General features: G+C 42.0%; 1 protein-coding gene across 1 annotated transcript in view; it reads left to right on the top strand.

Annotated features, from left to right (window-relative positions):
* BRINP1 (BMP/retinoic acid inducible neural specific 1) overlaps positions 1-25,136 on the top strand; it is a 183,121-nt gene that overhangs the window by 41,158 nt on the left and 116,827 nt on the right. Inside the window, exon 2 of the mRNA XM_029203104.1 lies at positions 15,701-15,968. Coding sequence (XP_029058937.1) covers positions 15,751-15,968 — 218 coding nt within the window. The 5' untranslated portion in view covers positions 15,701-15,750. The remainder of the gene's footprint in view (positions 1-15,700; positions 15,969-25,136) is intronic.

The raw sequence follows: 25,136 nt of genomic DNA, 5'->3' as shown, positions 1-25,136 counted from the left end.
TCTCCCATTCCGAGGGTTGTCTTTTAGTCTTGTTTATGGTTTCCTGTGCTGTGCAAAAGCTTTGAAGTTTCCTTAGGTCCCATTTGTTTATTTTTGTATTTATTTCCATTTCTGTAGGAGGTGGGTCAAAAAGGATCTTGCTGTGATTTATGTCATAGAGTGTTCTGCCTATGTTTTCCTCTAAGACTTTTATAGTATCTGGCCTTACATTTAGGTCTTTAATCCATTTTGAGTTTATTTTTTTGTATGGTGTTAGGGAGTGTTCTAATTTCATTCTTTCACACGTAGCTGTCCAGTTTTCCCAGCACCACTTATTGAAGAGGCCGTCTTTTCTCCATTGTATATTCTTGCCTCCTTTATCAAAAATAAGGTGACCATATGTGCGTGGGTTTATCTCTGGGCTTTCTATCCTGTTCCATTGATCTATATTTCTGATTTTGTGCCAGTACCATACTGTCTTAATTACTGTAGCTTTGTAGTCAGGGGTCAGAAGTCAGGGAGCCTGATTCCTCCAGCTCCGTTTTTCTTTCTCAAGATTGCTTTGACTATTCGGGGTCTTTTATATTTCCATAAAAATTGTGAAATTTTTTGTTCTAGTTCTGTGAAAAATGCCAGTGGTAGTTTGGTAGGGATTGCATTGAATCTGTAGATTGCTTTGGGTAGTATAGTCATTTTCACAATGTTGATTCTTGAAATCCAAGAACATGGTATAATCTCTCCATCTGTTTGTATCATCTTTAATTTCTTTCATCAGTGTCTTATAGTTTTCTGCATGCAGGTCTTTTGTCTCCTTAGGTAGGTTTATTCCTAGGTATTTTATTCTTTTTGTTGCAGTGGTAAATGGGTGTGTTTCCTTAATTTTACTTTCAGATTTTTCATCATTAGTGGATAGGAATGCAAGAGATTTGTGTGCATTAATTTTGTATCCTGCTACTTTACCAAATTCATTGATTAGCTCTAGTAGTTTTCTGGTAGCATCTTTAGGATTCTCTATGTATAGTATCATGTCATCTGCAAACAGTGACAGCTTTACTTCTTCTTTTCCAATTTGGATTCCTTTTATTTCTTTTTCTTCTTTAATTGCTGTGGCTAAACTTCCAAAACTGCATTGAATAAGGGTGGTGAGAGTGGGCAACCTTGTCTTGTTCCTGATCTTAGAGGAAATGGTTTCAGTTTTTCACCATTGCGAATGATGTTGGCTGTGTGTTTGTCACATATAGCCTTTATTATATTGAGGTAAGTTCCCTCTACGTGTACTGTCTGGAGAGTTTTTATCATAAATGGGTGTTGAATTTTGTCAAAAGCTTTTTCTGCATCTATTGAGATGATGATATGGATTTTCTCCTTCAGTTTGTTAATATGGTTTATCACATTGATTGATTTGCGTATATTGAAGAATCCTTGTATTCCTGGGATAAACCCCACTTGATCATGGTGTATGATCTTTTAATGTGCTGTTAGAGTCTGTTTGCTAGTGTTTCGTTGAGGATTTTTGCATCTGTGTTCATCAGTGATATTGACCTGTAGTTTTCTTTCTGTGTGACATCTTTGTCTGGTTTTGGTGGCCTCATAGAATGAGTTTGGGAGTGTTCCTCCCTCTGCTATATTTTGGAGGAGTTTGAGAAGGATAGGTGTTAGCTCTTCTCTAAATGATAGAATTCGTCTGTGAAACCATCTGGTCCTGGGCTTTCGTTTGTTGGAAGATTTTTAATCACACTCTCAATTTCAGTGCTTATGATTGGTCTGTTTATATTTTCTGTTTGTTCCTGGTTCAGTCTCAGTAGTTTGTGCTTTTCTAAGAATTTGTCCATTTCTTCCAGGTTGTCCATTTTATCAGCATACAGTTGCTTGTAGTAGTCTCTCGTGATCCTTTGTATTTCTGCAGTGTGAGTTGTTACTTCTCTCTTTTCATTTCTAATTCTATTGATTTGAGTCTTCTCCCTTCGTTTCTTGATGACTCTGGCTAATGGTTTATCAATTTTGTTTATCTTCTCAAAGAACCAGCTTTTAGTTTTATTGATCTTTGCTATCATTTCCTTCATTTCTTTTTCTTTTATTTCTGATCTGGTCTTTATGGTTTCTTTCCTTCTGCTAACTTTGGGGTTTCTTTGTTCTTCTTTCTCTAATTGTTTTAGGTGTAAGGTTAGGTTGTTTATTTGAGATGTTTCTTGAGGTAGGATTGTATTGCTGTAAACGTCCCTCTTAGAACTGCTTTTGCTGCATCCCGTAGATTTTGGGTCGTCGTGTCTTCATTGTCATTTGTTTCTAGGACCTTTTTGATTTCCTCTTTGATTTCTTCAGTGATCACTTGGTTACTTAGTAGTGTATTGTTTAGCCCCCATGTGTTTGTATTTTTTACAGATATTTTGCTGTAATTGATATTTCGTCTCATAATGTTGTGGTCTGAAAAGATACTTGATACGATTTCACTTTTCTTAAATTTACCAAGGCTTGATTTGTGACCCAAGATATGATCTATCCTTGAGAATGTTCCATGAGCACTTGAGAAGAAAGTGTATTCTGTTGTTTTTGTATGGAATGTTCTATAAGTATCAATTCCATCTTGTTTAATGTATCTTTTAAAGCTTGGGTTTCCTTATTTATTTTCATTTTGGATGATCTGTCCATTGGTGAAAGTGGAGTGTTAAAGTCCCCTACTATGATTGTGTTACTGTCGATTTCCCCTTTTATGGCTGTTAGCGTTTGCCTTATGTATTGAGGTGCTCCTGTGTTGGGTGCATAAGTATTTACAATTGTTATATCTTCTTCTTGGATTGATCCTTATGTAGTGTCCTTCTGTGTCTCTTGTAATAGTCTTTAGTTTAAAGTCTGTTTTGTCTGATATGAGAATTGCTACTCCAGCTTTCTTTTGATTTCCATTTGCATGGAATATTTTTTTCCATCCCTCACTTTCGGTCTGGATATGTCTTAGGTCTGAAATGGGTCTCTTGTAGACAGCTATAAGGGTCTTGTTTTTGTATCCATTCAGCCAGTCTATGTCTTTTGGTTGGAGCATTTAATCCATTTCCATTTAAGGTAGTTATTGATATGTGTATTCCTATCACCATTTTATTAATTGTTTTGGGTTTGTTATTATAGGTCTTTTCCTTCTCTTGTGTTTCCTGCCTAGAGAAGTTCCTTTAGCATTTGCTGTAAAGCTGGTTTGGTGGTGCTAAATTCTCTTAGCTATTACTTGTCTGTAAAGCTTTTAATTTCTCCATCGAATCTGAATGAGATCCTTGCTGGGTAGAGTCATCTTGGTTGTAGCTTTTTCCTTTCATCACTTTAAATATGTCCTGCCACTCCCCTCTGGCTTGCAGAGTTTCTGCTGAAAGATCAGCTGTTAACCTTACGGGGATTCCCTTGTATGTTAATGTTGCTTTTCCCTTGCTGCTTTTAATATTATTTCGTTGTATTTAATTTTTGATACTTTGATCAATAGTGTCTTGGTGTGTTTCCTCTTGGATTTATCCTGTATGGAACTCTCTGCACTTCCTCAACTTGATTGACTCTTTCCTTTCCCATATTAGGGAAGTTTTCAACTATAACCTCTTCAAGTATTTTCTCAGTCCCTTTCTTTTTCTATTCTTCTTCTGGGACCCCTATAATTCGAATGTGGGTGTGTTTAATGTTGTCCCAGAGGTCTCTGAGACTGTCCTCAATTCTTTTCATTCTGTTTTCTTTATTCTGCTCTGTGGTAGTTATTTCCACTATTTTATCTTCCAGGTCACTCATCCATTCTTCTGCCTCAGTTATTCTGCTATTGATCCCTTCTAGAGGATTTTTAATTTCATTTGTTGTGTTGTTCATGATTGTTTGTTTGCTCTTTAGTTCTTCTAGGTCCTTGTTAAACGTTTCTTGTATTTTCTCCATTCTATTTCCAAGATTTTGGATCATCTTTACTATCTTTCCTCTGAATTCTTTTTCAGGTAGACTGCCTATTTCCTCTTCATTTGTTTGGTCTGATGGGTTTTTACCTTGACTCTTCATCTGCTGTGTGTTTTCTGTCTTCTGATTTTGCTTCACTTACTGTGTTTTGGGTCTCCTTTTCGCAGGCTGCAGGTTCGTAGTTCCCATTGTTTCTGGTGTCTGCTCCCAGTGGCTAAGATTGGTTCCGTGGGTTGTGTATGCTTCCTGGTGTAGGGTACTGGTGCCTGTGTTCTGGTGGATGAGGCTGGATCTTGTCTCTCTGGGGGGCAGGACTGCATCTGGTGGTATATTTTGGGGTGCCTGTGATCTTATTATGATTTTAGGCAGCCTCTCTGCTAATGGGTGGGGTTTTGTTCCTGTCTTTCTAGTCGTTTGGCATAGAGTGTCCAGCAGTGTAGCTTGCTGGTCGTTGAGTGGAGCTGGGTCTTAGTGTTGAGATGGAGTTCTCTGGGAGAGCTTTCACCATTTGATATTACGTGGAGCCGGGAGGTCTCTGGTGGACCAATGTCCTGAACTTGGCTCTCCCACCTCAGAGGCACAGGCCTGACACCCGGCTGGAGCACCAAGACCCTGTCAGCCACACGGCCAGGTTCGTGGGGGAGTTTCTTGTCTTTCAGGAAGTCTGAGGTCTTCTGCCAGCGTTCAGTAGGTGTTCTGTAGGAGTTGTTCCACATTTAGATGTATTTCTGTTGTATTTGTGGGGAGGAAGGTGATCTTCACATCTTACTCCTTCACCATCTTGAAGGTCTCCCCCCAAAGGTGTTTCACGCGCTGCCAACTCTCTGGTTCCACCCATTATGTTTAATTTGTCCATTTTTGTGCCCCCCTCCTACTCTGGGCTGTGAGAGCTAATTAAAATAGTAAGGACTCTACAAATATTTCTTGGATTTTTCCAGACTGGCTAAGAAAAGACATTCTAAAATGTTAATTTCACTTTCCTTTTTGAAATATCTCCTGCAGAGACTGTTGACGATTTTGAAGGAACACTTAAAAGGCAGCTTCACTGAATTTAGATCTTCACATTTCCAAATATTTCATTTGCCTCCAAATGAAATATTTATGAAGAAAAAGACGCTATATGTAACTTATATTATTAATTATGAAAAAAATGGTATTAAGGATCCCCCAAAATCACAAAACTAAGTATTCCACATATTTCCATTTTCTTTCAGATTGTCATGGCCTTCCTTAGATTCAACATTTCCAGAAGTTTTATGCCTCAGTTTGACTTATCGGCCATTCTCTTTATTAATATACTTACAGTTAATTTGTGGTTGTTCATGATTGTCAAAACAGGAAAACTACAACTAAGCATGATGTGGGTCTTTAGCTTTGTATATTAAAGCACTGAGTCATAGAACTTAGAACTGGCTAAGTTTGAAGTTCAGTTCTGCCATTTTAAATAATTTGACATTGCAAGAATAACTATATATTTTAAGAAGAGTCTCCATTTTATCCTCTGCAAAACAGAAATAATGTTATCTGTCTCAAAGGATAGTTCTGTGGATTTAATGCCATGGAGCATATGAAACAGTCTGGCACATTTTCTATCATATAGTAGGTGCAGGGTAGTCATCCACTCACTCTTACTAAGGCATTTAAATATAATGTAAATTATGAATAACCCATTGTAAAGGTGGGCACTGGGAATGGGCATTGTAAGAACAGAATGCGCAGAGGTAGTAAAGTATGATGATTTGTAGTATATTCAGTCAGTGCACTTGGGGAGAGAATCTAGAGAACAGGGTGACCTGAGGGTGGGAGGTGGAAAAGTTAAGTAGAAAAGCTTAGCGTACAGAGGATCCAGCTCATGAACATTGAATGCAAGACTAAGAGGCAAGGTGATCAGTAAGGAATTGTTAAATCTGTCTAACTAGGGGAGTGTCATAGTCATATCTGTATCTAGAAAGATCACTCTGGCAACTAGAGTGGTGTTTAGGATGGAGGTGGCAGAGATATTGATACATGAAACAGGAAGACCAGCAGGAAGATGACTGTGATAGTCCAAGTCAGAGCGCTATTTTTGAATGGCAGATAGCAAGAGAGAATGGATTTCTGAAGCAAAGGATATAAGGGGAGGGAGGAGAAGTAAAGGACCACACTGAGGTTTACAGGGAAGACAGGAGAAGGATAAAGTTGTCAAGAGAAGTGGATGAATATGAAAACAAAGGGAATTGACAGGATGTGGAGATGGTGGTGATGGTGGTCTTGGTGGTGGAGATGGTTGAATAGGGTAGAGGAGGAATTTGGGAAAAGTCTCAGGCTTATCACAGGCATGATTTGGGAGACTCTGTGATTCACCTGAATGTGGACCATGAGAAGAGGAAATTTGAGAGAGTGATGATGGCTTTCATTTGGGATACTTTGATTTTGAAAAGCCTATGGGATTTCCTAGAGATGTTGATTATGTGGTTGAAAATAACAATATAAACGATGCACGTTATAATGCACACTCAGTCCAGTGGTTCTAGGCTTGTTTTTAACCACACACATATACCCAGTAAAAATTTTTGACTACATACCTCCCTATTAATGTATGTACCTGAATTACTTATGCATGTTACCTTCACTAGCTAATATCACAGCTCCTCAGTGCTCAGTGTTCCCTTAGAGCAAGGATCAGCATTAATAATTGTATATGTAAATCCATATTTTAATTAGTCCTCTTGATCATCTCAAATTGTTTTGGCCAATTCTTTTGGGGTTTTTTCAATGATAATTTTAATTTGTCAATGACTTTTTAAAAATTGAAGTATAGTTAATTTACAATGTTGTATTAGTTCCAAGTGTACAGTAAAGTGATTCAGTTATACATATATATATTCACATATATATATTTTTTCAGAGTTTTTTCCATTATAGGTTATTACAAGATATTGAGTGTAGTTCCCTGTGCTATACAGTAGGTCCTTGTTGTTTACCTCTTTTATGTATAATAGTGTGTATATGTTAATCCCATACTCCTAATTTATCCCTCCACCATGCTGCTATCCCCTTTGGTAACCATAGTTTGTTTTCTGTGTCTGTGAGGTTATTTCTGTTTTGTAAGTAAGTTCATTTGTGTCATTTTTTTAGATTCCACATATAAGTGATATCATATGATATGTATCTTTCGCCTTCTGATTTACTTAATACGATAATCTCTGTGTCCATCCATGTTACTGAAAATGGCATTATTTCATTCTTTTTTCTGGCTGAGTAATATTCCATTTTATATATATATGTGTGTGTGTGTGCGTGTGTCAATATATACATATATACACATATATGTGTGTATATATACAGTGTGTGTATGTATGTATATATATACACACACATACCACATCTTCTTTATCCATTCATCTGTCAGTGGACATTTGGGTTGTGTCCATGCCTTAGCTATCATAAATAGTGCTACTGTGAACATTGGGATGCATGTATCTTTTCAAATGAGAGTTTTCTGGACAATTCTTGAAAAATATGATTTGATCCTTATTGTTTGGGTTTGGCATTGTGATGTGGCTGGTCCTCTACCGTTTTCTTGCTCACGTTGGGTTGAATTATTATCATTAACGTCATCCACAGATTCTTTTTAAGCCACTTACTTATTTTGTGAGAGTTGGTTTAGTTTTTAAGCCACTTAACTTATTTTGTGAGAGTTGGTTTAGTTAAAATCAGATAACATAATTGTAAACTGCATATCACTAGGCACAGATAAATGCCAGGGCATCACAAGACACTGAAAGTGAAGGGAAGATGGAGCCCAGCTTCTTCATGCTGTAGGGCTCGCATTCTTCATTCCAGTATCATTGGTGACTTGTGACTGTCTGATATTTGGGCTGACACTGAATTTAGATGATAAACACGTGACTAGAAGTTCTGATATTTTTTCCTGCTCCTGTGCCCTGATTAGTAAATACGAATTGGAGTTCATTGAACTTTTACATTGAGCTGGACACTGAGTTAAGCATTTTAATACGTGAAATCTTTTCTTTGACCAAATAGGATTCAGAGTAAGATCAGGAAATAAACAAAAACAAAGACAAATAAAAAAACTTAATTCTTCTCTCACTCTGTTTAAACTTACTTTTATCGGGTTTCCTCTGGCATTTGGATGAAAGTTAAGGCAAGTCCATGATTTTTCCAAATTATGTTCAACAATTTTCTGTTCACCTCTGCTTATCACATACAGTCTCAGTTCAGTAGTTAAAGTTTCCAGTTCAGTGTGTTACAGAGTAAATCAAATTTCATTTAAAGTGGAAACTTAACTTTCCTCCAGTTTCTCCTGTCTTTTCCCAATGATTTTGTCCTATCTCCTCCTCCTTGCTAACCTTCGTCTTGATTTCTTCAAGGTGCGGGATTCGGTGAAGGATGGAGGGATAGGAGGTAGTACTAGTACTAGTACTTTTTTGGCAGCTGTGCATCAGTTCTCTGCGGGCTTGGCAGGCGTTTAATTCCAACCTTTTTAACTTACAACACTTGGTGGGTGTCTTTGGAGCTTTCGTTCTTCCCTGAGATCTCTCACTTGTGATTCTTTTGATGAAGGAAAATACACGTCTTTTCCACTGCTTTCCGACCACTCATTCCTTGGACCCTTGATCAATGTCAGGCCAATCCCACTTTCCCCTTACTGGCGTCACCTGAAAAAAACAAAACAAAACGCACAACCTAAAAGTTGAGAATCATGTTTCATTTGGTGGACAAAACTGAGGACTTGAGCGTGGGACACAGCCCCTCAGAGAGCTCTGAGAGATTGCTCCAAAGAGGTAAGGGAGGAACCAGGTTGTATAAGAATTTTTGCAACAAAGAACAGGTGGTTGGAACTTCGAAAGATTACTGATTACCAAAGAAAACCGGATACCTCAAGTTAATGAATTTGACTTGAGGTATCTCAAGGTGCAAGAGCCTGGGCTCCTTGGAATCACTCCTTTGATATGCACCTTAGCTGTCTAAGGCCAGTGTCCTGTGCTCTCCCATCCTGAGTCCGTCAGGGCGCACCTTCGGTTGAGGGGGCCGTAGTGGCTTGATGGCCACAACATCCTTTGTTTACTAACGTGGCAGGCAGCATTTTTCATTCACACTGGCGTGCCCTTTCCCTCACTTTAGCTTTCTCTTGCATGTGGCCCACCTCTGATCCATGAGGGAAACATTCCTTTTACACAGGAGCTCAGCACTTCCCAATTTGCAGCCTCTACTCCGCCGCCAGGTTTCAGCCCTCTGTAGAATTCTTTTTTTAGATTTCTGCCGTGTGAGTCAGACACCAATCTGCCATACTCCTCCAAGCTTCTGGGACATTTATCACGTTCTTTGTGGGGTCTTGTTGAAGCTTGAGGTGCAGGGCTACTCCCCTGACTCTCCCCTGGAGCTGTGGGAGTGGGCAGGGGGATTCACAGCAGGCAGGCCGTTCTCCCTCAGACTCCACTGGAGATCCCGACATCTCACTCTGTTATCCTGTGGGTGAGAGGTTAAGAATCTCAAAAAGTGCCTTTTGGCTCCCTTTTTTATACGTCCTGTATAGCGGTCAGGCACCCCTCTTTAGAACATAATAACTATTGTCTTGGTCTTGGCTCAAAACTAGACTAAAATTGTATTTGAAGTCCTATTTTGATTCTTATCTGAACCCTAGGAGGTACTCATCCTCCTATTACTGCCTGAGTTTTACAGATGAGGAAGCTGAGGCAAAGGGGTTTATTAACGTGCTCAGGGCCACCCAGCTTTGTAGCTTTGTATCTCCTGGGAGAAGTCTCATCTGGAAGCCTGGATGAGCCCCTCAGGTTGGCCCAGGCTCAGGATGCTGGCACTGTGGGTGGTCTCAGATCGGGCCATCAGCCTCAGGGCCCCAGGGGTGGGGACAGAGCAAGCGTCCCCTTCCACTCTCTGGCCTGAATGTGAGCTCCGGCCCAGCAGTCCCTGTAGGAAACTCCAGAGGGGAAGCTGGTGATACTGCTACTGGAAGGCCCATCTCTCCTCTCTGTCTCCGGTGTGTGCTCCTCGGATGTAAGTAATTTACAATGGCAACAATTAGAGAATGTGCTCCGTGTGGGATGAACCCGTTCCCTTAATGACACTGCAGGCGTGTATATATAGCACGGTTCAGCTGACATGCTCTCCGTGCTTCAGCCCACGTCCGCAGCTCCACGCCAACCAGAGCCCCTCACAGCAGCCGGCCTGTGACTCACGGAAGGTCACAGTCAGGTCAAGGACGGTGCTCGGAAATAGAACCAGCCTCTCTTTCACAGGCTCTAAAACTCAGTGGCAGGATGTGCCCTTTATGAATGTTGGAAAAACAACAGTTCTAAAATGCATGGTGGTGGATGGATATCCAGGGCTGTCCCTGCGATTTGGGGATGGAGAGACGTGGCCGTGAGCATGGGAGTTTTTATTTGAAATGTATTTACTGTTTGTTTGTTGATTTTGAAGGGAGGGGGCAAGTGCTCAATCAGTCATAGTGGGGAGTGAATTGGGTTCTCCAAATGTTAATAAAAGCAAGGAGAAGGAATCTAAAAAAATGATACAAAAGAACTTATATACAAAACAGAAATAGACCCACAGACATAGAAAACAAACTTATGCTTACCAAAGGGGAAGGGGGGTGGGATAAATTAGGACTTTTTGATTAACATATAACACTACTATATATATAAAATAGATAACCAGCAAGGACCTCCTGTATAGCACAGGGAACAGAACTACACTCAATATTTTGTAATGACCTATAAGGGAAAAGAATCTGAAAAAAATAGATATACATGTATGTGTAACTGAATCACTTTGCTGTACACCTGAAACTAACACAACATTGTAAATCAACTATACCTGAAAAACAAGATAAAAAACAAACAAAACAAAAGGAGATGGATGAGTGACCTTTCCAGGTGGTGTCACAGAGCAGAAAAGGTTCGTTTGAGCCCTGTCTTACCCAGTGAAAATAGAATACCATCCATACGCATAATTTTAAAGTTTTAGCAGCCACATTAAAACAATTAAAAAGAAACAGGTGAAACGAATTTTAATAACATATTGTATTTACTCCAGTGCATCCAAAATAGTACTATTTCGACACGTAGCCAACGTAAAATATCCGTGAGATATTTTACAGCCGGTTCCTCTAAGTGTTTGAGATCCGGTGGGTGTGTATTTCATACTTACAGCACGTCTCGATTTGGACGAGCCGTATTTCAAATGCTTAGTAGCCACACGTGGTCAGTGGCTCCCAACGTGGACAGCACAGCCTCCAGTTCTAACTCTGCCATTTGCCAGCTCTGTGATGGTGGGCCAGTTACTTATCCTTTCCGGACCTTAGTGTCCCCTCCCCCCACATGTAAATGGGGACCATAACCTCTTCGTATTGCAACAAGGTCACATGTGTAAAGCAGCACATAGTAAGTGCTCAGTTAATGGATTGGTGATTCCCTTCTCCAACTGACCCGCATCGCAACTAAACTGTAAGCTCCCTGCAGGAGACTGAAATACAGCTTGGCCTCTGACTGTATCAAAATGCAAACCGTTGCTGACCCTCTCTTTCCTCTCCTTCCACTGACATTTCTTTTTCCCTGAAGCTCTGCATCGCTCACTCCTTCACTTTCTTCAGGTCGCCTCTCAAAGGTGACTTCATCAGAGCAGCTTTTCCTCAACACCTTGTATGTAAAGCAGCAGCCTTACTCTCAATCCTGTCTTATCTGCTTTGGTTTTCTTTAGAGCACTGCTCACCGTCACATGTACATTTACTGCTCATTTGTTTACTTCTCCCAGCCCAACAGAAAAGAAGCCCTGCTCACTGTTTAATTTCCAGCTAAACCTGTTAATGGATGAATGAATGAATTTGTTGAACATCTACAGTGCTTTGCCCTTGGTGGATAGCATGGAAATGAAATATACAGTCCTTGCTTGAGGGATTCAGAGGGAGATACAGGTGCTTGAAGGCCCTACATGGGTCCTAAAATCTCACTAAAGCCTCTGCCACCTGGGTGCTACTCTGGGCACACACTCCATCACTCTGCCCTCTCCCACCCCCAAGACTTGTTGTATGGCACTTGCTCTGCTAAAATTCCCTTTTGCTCATCTCTACTCACCAAAAGCTTACATGCTATGAAGGCCCTGCTCAAATACCACCTCTTGTAAGGATCCTTTCCAGGTCTCTTGGTCGGAAACATTACCTCTGGCCTCTATTCTTCCACGGGACATTTTTCTTTGCTTATAGTATTTATGACAACCTATTTCATACTAGAATTCCTCAGGCCTCGGTGTGACTCCTCCACAATATTTTGAATCTCTAGAGGGCAGGATCTCATTTCAGCTGGGTGGGGTGAGGGTGGGGATATAGTGGAAACTATACCCGTAATGAGATATACACAGGTTAGATTCTTGAATACTTAGGACCTGCAAGCTTGGGAAACTTATTTAATGTCTTCAAGTTCCAACGTGCTCATCTGTTAAATGGGAGAGCTGTACCCACCTCGGGGAAGAAACCTTTGTTAACATCTAGTCTGAATTGGATGCTTTGGCTACTGCCAAGAGAACAGACATTTTTCGATCCAAGTGCACAATAGGTGCTCCATACATATCAGTCATGGGACCCTTATATTAACCCAAGTCTCCAGTACAGTAGGTGCTAATTTGGGCCTTTTTACAGAATGGGAATCACTGTGTCTGTCATGATATGACAATATTTAGGTAACATACATACTAATCCTTGCTCTTGCCCAACAAAATGTCCATTCCTATTCAAATGCACCTCACAGAAACTTCCATGTTCATTTTTAGTGTTCTGTGGATTATTGTGATTTTCTGAGCCAGCAGAGATGTATTCAGACTTCTTCCGTGAAGCAGTCACATGTACTTGCTGAGATGTAGATTGTATCGTAGACCCCAACTACAAAGGAGGTTCAGACACAGCTACTGACCCGTCTTGGCCCACTGCCTGGCCAAGACAATGTGGCAGCATGAAAACCAGGAGCTGGAAGACAGGAGTCTAGCCCAGTCAGCCACTCAGGTCCTGATCTTGTAGGGAGTTGGATTAGAGCAGGATTTAACTTTTGCTCCACTGACATTTTAGGTCCAATAGTCTTTGTCGTGGGGGGAGGGGCCATCCCGTGCACTGTAGGATGTGCAGCAGCATCCCTGTCCTCTACCCACTAGATGCCAGTAGCATCCCCTCCATTGGGACAAGCAAAGATGTCCCTTAGGTGGCAAAATGGCTGCCAGAATGAAAGCACTGGGTTCCATCTTTCAAATTTCAGCAAATTCTAGGGCTCGGGGCTGAGGTCTTACCCTCTGACACGCAGACACACACACACACACGCTGCTGTTCCATGTCTAGCCTTGTTTCACTTTTGAAAGCTGCAGTGTTCCGAATCCTGTTCCCTTGCAAACAGTCTAACAGCCAGGCATTCTCTCCCAGGCTCCCACCCCGCACCCACTTATAGCAGAAGCCACGCAGAAGGGCTGGATGGGTGACATGCTGTGATTTCAGTGTGCTGTAGCTCCCCGCCGGGATCTCTGAACAATCGCCTCCACCCCCTGCTTGCCGCTCAGGTGGGCTCCGGCAGACGGTTTTGGCAGCTGGAGCTGTTACAGTTCTGCACTCCACATGTACGTCTTTGTTTTAGGCTCTGAACAAAACCTGAGGCCACAGCTTCTGCCAGCCGACTCCTCTGCTCACATGCCTTTTTCCTTTGCCCCCGACAGCTGGGTCCTGCAGTGCCAAGTAGATTTTTGTAGCTACCCATAATAAAATGGTGCAGTCGGACCACGGAGAGAAATCGCCAGTTGGGTCGGAAATTCACATCTCTCTCTCTCTCTTTTTTTTTTTTGTGGTACGCGGGCCTCTCTCACTGTTGTGGCCTCTCCCATTGCGGAGCACAGGCTCCGGACGCGCAGGCTCAGCGGCCATGGCTCACGGGCCCAGCCGCTCCGCGGCATGTGGGATCTTCCCAGACCGGGGCACAAACCCGTGTCCCCTGCATCGGCAGGCGGACTCTCAACCACTGCACCACCAGGGAAGCCCTCTCTTTTTTTGATTTTCTCTCTTTCTTAGCTTCACTTTCTTCCCATTTTCAGCTGGAAGAGTAGACAAGTAAGGGATCATATTTCTTCATGTTTCTATGTGGTTTTCCACTCGACAAATTGGTTTGTCCTCGCCATGTTTTTAAATGTTAGACATAAAAATCTGAGATCTAGACAGAGGCCATGACTGTCCAGAGTCACACAGCCAGCAGTATATAGAAACAGTCTTTTAAAGATTCTTGCCAGTTAAAAGACTCATAGTCCCATGAGCAAAATGGACACAAACAAATAAGTACAATGAAAGATAGTAAGTACTAACAGACAGTTATAATAAAGGAGCAATGAGAGCTGAAAGAAAGGAACAACTAACAATTTTTGAGAGGAATAGAAAAAGGAAATGACCTTTGAGGACCTGACCTCAACTGGCTACTGAAAGATAAACGGGATTTGGTGGGGCAGTGGGGACTGTAGGAGCAAAGACACTCCCAGCAGGGACTGTGTGGACATCATCACCATCAAGATTTATCATTACCTGTATCCTCATCATCATTGATGCCATTTATTGAGCACTTCCTAAGTGTCAGGTGCTTCATGGGACACTTGACATAAATGGTGTCATTTCATTCTCATGCTAGTTCTGGGTGTAGGTGCTATGGTTAACTACATTTTACAGACAAGGAAACTGAGGCCCAGAAAGTGAAATCACTTGCCTGAAATAATACGGTTTATAATTGATAGAGCCTGCATTCCCAGCTACCTTTCAATGTAGAGTAAGATAAGCTCTTCTAGACTACGTGGGGTGGTGGGCACAGCACAGTGTTAAACTAGCAAGTAGAATGATGTTGTGATGATAAAAACAAAACTTGTAAATTTTCCAAGGAGCCCCTACTTAAGCTCTCCCTTAGTCTTAAGCATTTCTCCAACATGGCACCCCAGTGCTGTGCTACCACCGAAAAAAGAGGCGGGCAAGACCCCACTAGTTCCTTGGCTTTTAGTTCCCCTTCTGAGTACGAGAGAAGCTCGAGGCTCAGAGTCACTGATGGGTGGATCCTCTAGTTACATTTCCTTGGGGTGATGGAGAGTCCACTAAGCATTGTAGAAATGCGTTCAAATGAACTGCATAAACTCTCCATCTGTAAGGTATTCAACCCGGATAGTCGTGATCATGATGCATCCCAAGACTTTTTGTACTCACCTGATGATGCAAAAGCAAAGCCTGTCTTCAGTTGGTGCATGTCTGTGGGAGAGGAGGAGAGAAAGGGATTCTCATTCACCGAGTCCCTGCTGTGAGATTCAGGTTGTTTGTGAAGATAGCGGGTGGGATGGATACTGGAGTTCTATCTCCAAGTTCTTCCCTGGCTGTAGGAGACTCTGTTTCTGCATTCATTCATTTCACTCTTTCAACACTTATGCCTTGAATACCTGTGATGTGCCAGGTGCCAAGATACAGGTGCTTAAGCCCGTCCTCTGTTTTATGGATGAGGAAACTGCATCCCTAAGAGATTCAGCAGTTTGTACGTGTTCATGCGTGTTCACAGAACATGTGAACAACAAAGCAGGAATGCAAGCCCAGATGTCCATAGATGCCACGCTCTTAACCAGAAACTGCACTGATTTTTGTAAACCCTGACACACTCTACTGATGTAAAGGATTACGATGATGTGTTAAAATTTTTCCTTTGTCTCTCTCTCTCTTCCTTTTATTTTGCTTCACCCTCCCCACTTTCCTCTCTCCCTCTTTTGTTTCCTCTTTCTTTCTCTTTCTTTTTTATTCTTTTCTTCATAGGACTCCACAGAATGGAGCAAGAATGAGAGGAAAAAGGCCGGCAGAAAAGCATGAACTGGAGGTTTGTTGAGCTCCTCTACTTCCTGTTTGTATGGGGCCGTATCTCAGTGCAGCCCTCCCACCAGGAACCAGCTGGGACAGACCAACATGTCTCCAAGGAATTTGATTGGCTTATTTCAGACAGGGGGCCTTTCCACCACTCCAGGAGCTACCTATCCTTTGTGGAAAGACACCGTCAAGGATTTACAACCAGATATAAAATATACAGGTAAGAGCTGGGCTAAGCTTGCCTTTGCTTTTCATTCACTGAGTGCTTTTGGGGGGTCACACATTGGCATGGGCCTTGCTGTATGGAGGAGTGTCTGAGCCAAGTCTGTTATGTACTTTTTCATTATTAATTTATCTATTTATTAATTTATCCATCTATTTAATTTATTACATTGCGCAAGAGATTAGCAATGGTGAGTGAGAATAGCTAATATTTTTTGAGTACTTACTACTCTGTGCGGGGCATGGTGCTTAGTACTTTGTACACTATCTCATTAAACCTTACAGTAACATCAGAGATAGCATCTATTTGTTTTCTCCACTTTATAGAAGGGGTAACTGGGCTTCTGCTAGGTGAAATAACTTGTCCAAAGTCACACAGTCTGTGAGTGGTGGGACTGGGATTCAAGCCCTGGTTTATCTGCATCCATAGTCACAGACAGTGTTTTTAGTCAGTTACATCAGGTGTAGGCTGTGTTGTTTTGCAGATGCCATTAATATAGCATATATCCTACCCAGGTATATTCACACATTTGGAAACAAGTAGGGACTGTCAATGAATACCTCTTTCTTGAGCAAGTCCGAACTGGTCTTTGGCCTTTGGGAATCCTACTCATCCCAAAAGGACTTAGCCCCAAATTCTTCCTCTTTGAGAGTCTAAGAAACCATCTTGGACTCTCCCCACTCTACTTGATCCCCTCTCTTTGATATTTCCACAGCTCTCTACACTTACACCTCTTTAGTTGTCAACCATTTGGAGAAATACCATTCTTGTATTTCTCTTTCACCTTACTGGAAACTCTGTGAGGCCAGGACTTATATATAATTCATTTCTGGATCCCCAGAGTGATTTTTGTTCTGCCTTGTATCATAAGGACACGAAAAATGTGGACTTAAGTAAATTGGAGAATGCAAAAAACTCTCTAGAGCTCTCTCTAAGACAGCTTAAGCTTCTTCTTAAGGTCAAGGAACACTTCTGGGCCAACTGAAATAGGAGACGAGGAAGCATGGTGGAGGAAACAGTCCTAACCTGCAGCTGGGAAGCCGTGAATTCAGGTCTTACGTCTTCTGTGTATTTGACATGAAAGTGGGCATATCTCCATTGCGCACTGTGGCATTGTGGACTAGGGATGGATGATTCATGAATTTGCTCCCAGCTGCAGATGCCTTGATTCTGTGCTGAACAGTCAAATCCGAGTTTGAAAGTTGGCCCTTATACAAAAGAAAGTTTGCATCTGCTTCTGTGTTCATATTTCACCTATGCTCTTCCTGGGATTCCACTGCTAAAACAAAAGTTTGCAGTCATCCAACAAGCTGATTTGTAAGATCCTTTGTAGCTCTAAAATTAAATATAAGATTTAACCAAGGTCACATGGTTAATTAAATGATGGAGTTTAATCCAGAAGTCAGGCCCCTAGTCATCTAGTTATTCCTTCCTTCCTTTATTTAATCCTCAAATAATTATTAAGCACCAGCTAGAGGCCCAGCACTGTGTTTAAGGCAGATGACACGATGGCGAGTAAAACAAACATGGTCCTTGCTCTCATAGCAGTACATTAATTAAACACACACACACACACACACACACACACACACATGGTATAAGTGCTACAAAAGAGAAAGTGCAGGATAGGCATAATTGGAAGATCATAAACATTGATTTGGGACCTATTGTGTGAAAGATGAGGTGTGGCTCCTGTTGTAATCTTCACCTGGACACACATGCAAATAGGTACCCAGAGATGGGTGTGCTCATCTAGGCCAGGTTCAGACCAGAGCAAAAGCCAACAAGGATGTACTCTCCAGGGCTGTTGTCCATTGACGTTTTCTCTTCACTACTTTGTTGAAACGCTAAAGCATGTCCACAGGTGATTCGAAGTGTGTCTTCCTGTGTGCTAACATGGACATAGCACATTAGAAACTTGACATTTGCATCATGAAAGAAAGGCTTTACTACCAGCATGCGCCATATTATCTGAGGCTACAGAGCCAGCCTTTCTGAAATGTCCTAGACCTCAAGCTTCGGCCAGTGCCCCCAACCCTAGAATCCAGGCTAGAGCCCAGGGTGATCTGGGAGCTTCAGAAACTGGGAAGAAGTCTGCTCTCCTCACTTAAGTGGGTTAAGGCCATCTCTGTCCTCATTCATATGCAGGCAGAGGCTGGCTTCAGCTCATAGAGTCGTGGTGGCGAGTTTGTGCCACTGGCAATGATGAGAACCTTTCAAATTAAATCCCAGCAGAAGTCCTCTCTCCTGTTGCTTTGCACGCTGAGCAATAAACTGTGCACAAACAGTAGTCTGGGTGCACGAGGTTCGTGCTCTGTCACTCCTAAGTCTGAGCTGACGTGTGGAGGCTGGGGGAGTTTTCTGAACTTGAATCTGCCTGGGTGCAGGGACAGCATCCTTGATGCTGGAGGCAGAGAACCAGGGTCCTGGCTTAATCCGCTCACCTCCCCGCTGTGTGATTTAGGCCAAGTAGTGGGACTTCCCTGAGCTCCTGTTTTCTCATCTGCGGAAGGGGAATGTTCACTAAGATGGTCTCCAAGGTCCTTCCCTTCTCTGAAAGTCTGTGATTCCATGAAATATTGTCATTTGGAAATACAGCATGGGATATCGGAGAGGACTCTGAACTTCGAGTCTGCAGACTCAGGTGTTGCTTATTTTGGGCTGCTTACTAGCTTCCTCACCCTGGGCAAATGCATTCATGCATCATTCACTCAAGCGCACACCCAGCGCTTCAGGATGTAACACCAACCACGTACTGTAAGCCGTGCTATGATTCGGTAATACAGAGATGACCAAAAGAAAAAAACAAAGCTCGCACACATACACAAACACACACACACACCCCACAACCTGCAAGGTCCATCCCCTCTTTCACCAAGCTCAGAGGTGGGGTGGAAGATGGAGGGAAAAAAGAGTGAGTAAGCAAACAATTATCATTCCACAGAGAGGTATGAATAAGTAACTGCTCAGATACTCAATATTCTCTTCTCTAGAAAGGGACAGTGATGTCTGTCCCACCTACAAGGTCAAATGAGATTAACTTGGTGTGAGATGCTTTGCAAATTTAAATTTTCTTATCTCTGGAAAATTTTTTTCATTAAGGTTCGAAATCATCATTCTAATAGAATCATTTAGTTTCACTTTCTGGTAAGCCCGTACATATATTAGTTGTTAAATAGTCTGTGAGGGAGATACTACTATTGTCCATATTACGAATGAGAAAACTCAGGCATCAAGAGGTGAAGGAGATTGTCCACATCACACATCTGGGATGTGGCAGAGCTAGGAATAAAAGCAGGCCTCTGAGATTCCACAACGTGAGCCCTTAACTCTATGTTGTCATAACCCTCTCTTAGTTCTTAGTTACCTAGTGTATGACCAAATACCCAGAGACTTCCGCTGACCACGGACAAGTTGCAACCTCTCTGTGACTTAGTTTCCTCATCTGTAAAATGGACATAATATTAAATGCCTTGTGTAGCTGTGGCAAGAAATAGTTTAGCTATCAATCATGGAGAGCTTGGAATTTTGCAGGAGCCGTTCCCTCCTTGACCTCAGACAGCTGATGGTATTGCTAGAAATGATTTCTTTTCTTCTCGTGGTATTTTAAAAGTCAGTTTGGTCCAAAGGGTGTTTCCTGTGTTCCCGCTGCCTTTTTGTGTTTTATTTTTCTGTTTCTCTTTTCCTGACTTTGAGATCATCAGTAGTTGCCGTAAATTTGGCAGTTATTTCAGAGGTAGATTTAAAAGGAGGAGTGTGGTACCCTTTTTTAAGCTTTGGTTTTGGAGAGTCAGGGTGGGGGGGGCGGGCACTGATAATGGTGGTCACTGTGCCACAAGACGTGGTTTCATATTGAGTGGTTTTCCCTACAGGTTTCAGAGCAAGTGGTTTGTGGCTTATGGTGCACCTTCCTTTGAGCCTTAAATAAGTACCTAAAAGTTGAATGTAAATCAAATCTCGGTAAACCATGTCTGATTGCCTAACCATCTTGCACATTTATCAGAGTTGCATAAATCTTTGTTCTAATCCACATCTTGATGGTTCCTTCGTGTGTTTCACAAAAATATCTTTTGTACGTTTTGTGGCAAAGATACTTCACTAAATGAATGGGGCTGGGGCTGGGTGGATGATTCTGCTGAGATGAATGAGATGTGACCCTTGTCCACAAATCATTCAGGAGTATATATTGGAAAAGCTGGAGAGGGTGTGGAGAAAAGGGACCCCTCTTGCACTGTTGGGGCGAATGTAAATTGATACAGCCACTATGGAGAACAGTATCGAGTTTCCTTAAAAAACTAAAAACAGAACTACCATATGACCCAGCAATCCCACTACTGGGCATATACCCTGAGAAAACCATAATTCAAAAAGACACATGTACCCCAATGTTCACTGCAGCTCTATTTACAATAGCCAGGTCATGGAAGCAACCTAAGTGTCCATCGACAGATGAATGGATAAAGAAGATGTGGCACATATGTACAATGGAATATTACTCAGCCATAAAAAGAAACGAAATTGAGTTATTTGTAGTGAGGTGGATGGACCTAGAGGCTGTCATACAGAGTGAAGTAAGTCAGAAAGAGAAAAACAAATACCGTATACTAACACGTATATATGGAATCCAAAAAAAAAAAAAAAAGGGTCTGAAGAACCTAGGGGCAGGACAGGAATAAAGACACAGACGTAGAGAATGGACTTGAGGACACGGGGAGGGGGAAGGGTAAGCTGGGACAAAGTGAGAGAGTGGCATGGACATATACACACTACCAGATGTAAAATAGATAGCTAGTGGGAAGCAGCCGCATAGCACAGGGAGATCAGCTTGGTGCTTTGTGACCATCTAGAGGGGTGGGATAGGGAGGGAGGGAGGGAGACGCAAGAGGGAGGGGATATGGGGATATATGTATATGTAAAGCTGATTCACTTTGTTATACAGCAGAAACTAACACAACAGTGTAAAGCAGTTACACGCCAATAAAGATGTTAAAAATAAATTAATTAATTTTTTTTAAAAAGCGTATATTGGGTGCTTAGGTTTGTCAGATGCTGTGCACTGGGGAACTGATGATATATAAGGTAGACAGGTCCCTGCTTCGAGGAGCTTACAGACTTGGGTGGTGAGGATGAAGCCTACCACCCCACCATTCAGGATGCTGTGGTTGAACTTGAAAGGAGACCCCCCCAACCTCTGGCTTCCAGATAGAATCTTGATATCACATGGTGCAAGGGTTGTATTTCTATTAGTGTGGCTCAAATTAGTCTAAATCAGCATTTCTTAAAGTATCTCACATGGAACTGGAGTTCAATGCAATGTTAAAAGGCATTTCTAGAAAAAAAAATCCCATAGTCAAATAAATAATAATAAAAACAGTAATAAGGATAAGTCAGTTGCTAACGTTGAAAGATTACCAAGCGTCTAGCATGGACACACAGTGTCTAAATTACTGCAGCAGATTCTGGTCCTTATAATAATCCTGTGCTTAGGTATTGTTATCATCCCCATTTACATAACTCGCCCGAGGAAAGAGAGCTACTTCATGGTAGAGTAGAATGTATCACAAACGAGCAGATTCTGGAGTCTGCATGTGTAACCATGCTATATTGCCTCCCCAATGACATAGATATATTTGTTTGGAAAACCAAGCAAAGTTATACAGGCTTCCTTACCGCAGGGCTTTTCAAGGTCTTTCCTAGACTGTTTAACAATGTTTAAGCAAACCTCTTTGACCCTACCACCTCTTTTTCTCAGAGAGATCGGAATTCGGATGAGCAGGCTTCAGGAGGCACTGGCTGTACCTGGCTTTGGCAGCTTGAGTGTTGCTTCTTTGGATGCCAGCCTGTGTCAAAGTGATCTGAAAAGACACTGCTTCCACTTGGGGAGCTGGCCCCTGGCTGAGGAAGCCACCCTACCTGTTGGGATTTTGCTTGGAACACTTTGATCTAAATCTACTTCCTGGTTTATAATTCAAAGAAATGGAATTAACAGCTTCAGTTTTCTGTCACCAGTAATAACCTTATCATTTTTTCCTCCTCCTTCTCATTTCTTAAATTTCTGCACTACTATTTCTTATTCCTAAATTTGGCATTTCACCCTGTGGGTATGGGGATGAAAACTTCAAGAGAGGCCAGAGCCATAGTTACAGAGGAAGGTGAAACCTTGGTTTAATATGCAAAGAAGTGGCTGCACGTCAGAATCACCTGCAAAGCTTTTAAAAAATTCCGATGCCTGGGTCCTTCCTCAGATATTTGGATTTGTAGTTGGTCTAGGATAGACATGAGAACCACCAACCTAGGGGTGATTTTGCTTCCTAATGGGACATTTAGAAATGTCAAGGGGGCATTTTTGGTTGTCACAGTTGGTTGTGGGGAGGCGGTTTGCTCCTGGCATCTGGTGGATAGAAGCCAGGGATCAGGGATACAGCTGAACACCCTACAATGCAGAGACAGCCCTCTACAGCAAGGAATTATCTGGCTCACAATGCCAGTAGCATAGAGGTTGAGCACCTTTGCTCTAAGGATTTTAGGAAAAAAGGAAAAGGGATGGTTGGGAAGGATATTAGAAAAAATGGTTTTAGAGTTTGGTCCTCATGAGTTTGAGTTGGAATGAAGTATAGGTGCCAGTGCAGTGTCTGGGTTCGCAAAACAGTCTGGCTGCAGGACCAAAGGGGAAGGGATTTTCCATCTTTTCAGACATGCCCTCAGATCAGGGTGGCAGCTGATGCGCTAAGGAAGGTGAATTGATTTTTGCTTCCTGCTGCAGAGAAGTAGCACTTAAGGGAAACTAGTTTTCTACCCCAGAAATAACCAGCCTCCATTCCTCAGGGAGTTCTGGGAGATTCGGTGAGTTTCTCATCTGACTATAGTATTCTATAGGAGGTAAGATGTTTAGGCACCCACTGTTGGGTTCAGATACACATGGCCTGAGTCATAAAAAACCAGCTTGGGCAAAGTGCATTAAGGGATACTTTTTTTTTTTTTCTTTAAGTGGGCTCAAAAGAAGATGAGACTGGGACGGTGTCCCATGTTTGTCATTGTCAATTTCAGCCACATAGAGGTTGGCATCACTGGTGAGAATCAATACCCTGTGCCCTTGCCCCTACCTTATCCCTCATTCAATCCAAGTTTTGGATCAAGCTGTCCCTGAATAGAGAGGGATGGGGAGGGGGATAGTCAGCAAACATCTCCCGGGCCACTTGATGTCAATTCAGAGATTCTTCTGTGTTGATTATTTAAAATTGATCTTCCACTTCTAAGCCCAATAGCTTTATTGCTACCAAATTGGTACCTTTGCAGTACTTTACCTCTTTGCTCCCATTCCATTACCAAACTGGCTTCTGTGAGCTGCTAAGCTTAGTCGGCTGCAATCTCTGCAGAGCAATTGTTCAGCTTTAGTCAGGAGCCATGTCTGAAAATGGACTGGCTTTTGCACACCTCCCTCCAAAGGGCAGACTGACACGGGGTCTTAAAACGGACATAATAAGATATGGTGATTGTTGTGACTGGGGAAATTAGGAGGAGAATGAAGACAAGCCCTTGGAGCTTCAGACTCTATGCCCCAAATCTTGGCTAAGGAAGAAAGAAAGGGACCCGATCTGTGATCTGAAGCACCTGCCACTCATTCATTCATTTGAAAAATGTTTACTGATCTCCGAATTCCTACTGACCAGTCTCTACGACAGTTCCTTGGAGTTAGGGAGAGGAACGACTGGATCCCTGACCTCAAGGAATTCAAAGTGTCTTGGGGAAAACCGACTGATGGGCAGATAACCACAGTGCCATAGGCTCAGTTCCCTGATTGATCAATACGCTGGGTGCTGTGTTTGTGGTGGGGATGGGAACTACCCTTGGCATTGGGATCATGAATGTGGGGAATGATGGGGGGAAAAGACAAATCTAGGGAGGCATCCTAGAGGAAGGGGTATTTGACTCAGTCTTCAAGGAGGATAAGGATTTTATGAGAAGGCAGTGGGGGAAGAAGCAGCCCAGATAAAGGGAGGTAGTGCCTGCAAAGGCAAAGAGGCAGAAGAAATACTGGAACTGTGTGTGTGTGTGTGTGTGTGTGTGTGTGTGTGTGTGTGTGTATTTTGAGTAGTATAGTAGTCCCCTCTTAGCCAAGGTTTCATGTTCTGCGGTTTCAGTTTCAATCAACTGCTGTCCAAAAATATTAAATGGAAAATTCCAGAAATAAACAACTCAAAAGTTTTAAATTGCACACCATTCTGAGTAGTGTGATGAAATCTTGTACTGTCCAGCTCCGCCCCTCCCAGGTCCCGAATCATCCCTTTGTCCAGTGTATCTCCTCCTGTTAATCAGTAGCCATCTCGGTTTTGGTTTTCAGATCAACTGTCTTGGGATCTCAATGCTTATGTTCAAGTAGCTCTTGTTTTACTTAGTAATAGCGCCAAAGTGCCAGAGTAGTGGTGCTGACAATTCAAATAGGCCGTAGAGAAACGGGGAAGCGCTTCCTTTAAGTGAAAAGGTGAAAGCTCTCAACTTAGTAAGGAAGGAAAAACACTTACATGCTGAGGTTGCTAAGATCTATGGTAAGAATGAATCTTCTGTGAGATTGTGAAGAAGGAAACAAATTCATGCTAGCTTTGCTGTCACACCTCAGACTGCAAAAGTTATGGCCAAAGTGCATGATAAGGGCTTAGTTAAGGTGGAGAAGGCATTACATTTTTATCGTAAGGTATTTATAGAGAAAGAAAGGTGAGGGGGAGAGACCACATTCACATAACTTTTACAGTATATTGTTGTAATTGTTCTATTTTATTATTAGTTACTGTTGTTAAATTCTTACTATGCCTAATTTATGTATCAAGCTTTATCAAAAGTATGTATATATAGGAAAAACATATGGTATACATAGTGTTCAGTACTATCCATGGTTTCAGGCATCCACTGGGCATCTTGGAATGTTTCCTCCACCAATGGGGTGGTCCTACTGTAGTGATGATAGGAAATAAGGCTGGATGGCAGCTTGGAGCCAACAGTGAAAGGAATTTAGGAAGGCAAATTGATTTCAAACAACCTTCAAACTCCAGTTAATTGTCAGGGTACTAGTACATTTCTCTTTAGAAAAGTGGGGTTTTTTGTTTGTTTCATTTTTACATTTCTTGACCTCACTCATGCTAAGAAATACATTTCAGGACACTCAGTAAG

The sequence above is a fragment of the Monodon monoceros genome, unplaced genomic scaffold (genome assembly GCF_005190385.1).
Source record: "Monodon monoceros isolate NGI ecotype Baffin Bay Population unplaced genomic scaffold, NGI_Narwhal_1 Super_Scaffold_5, whole genome shotgun sequence".
NCBI classification, from domain to species: domain Eukaryota; kingdom Metazoa; phylum Chordata; class Mammalia; order Artiodactyla; family Monodontidae; genus Monodon; species Monodon monoceros.
Note: the sequence above shows the minus strand (reverse complement) of the source record. Positions and strands in the feature narration are given on the sequence as shown.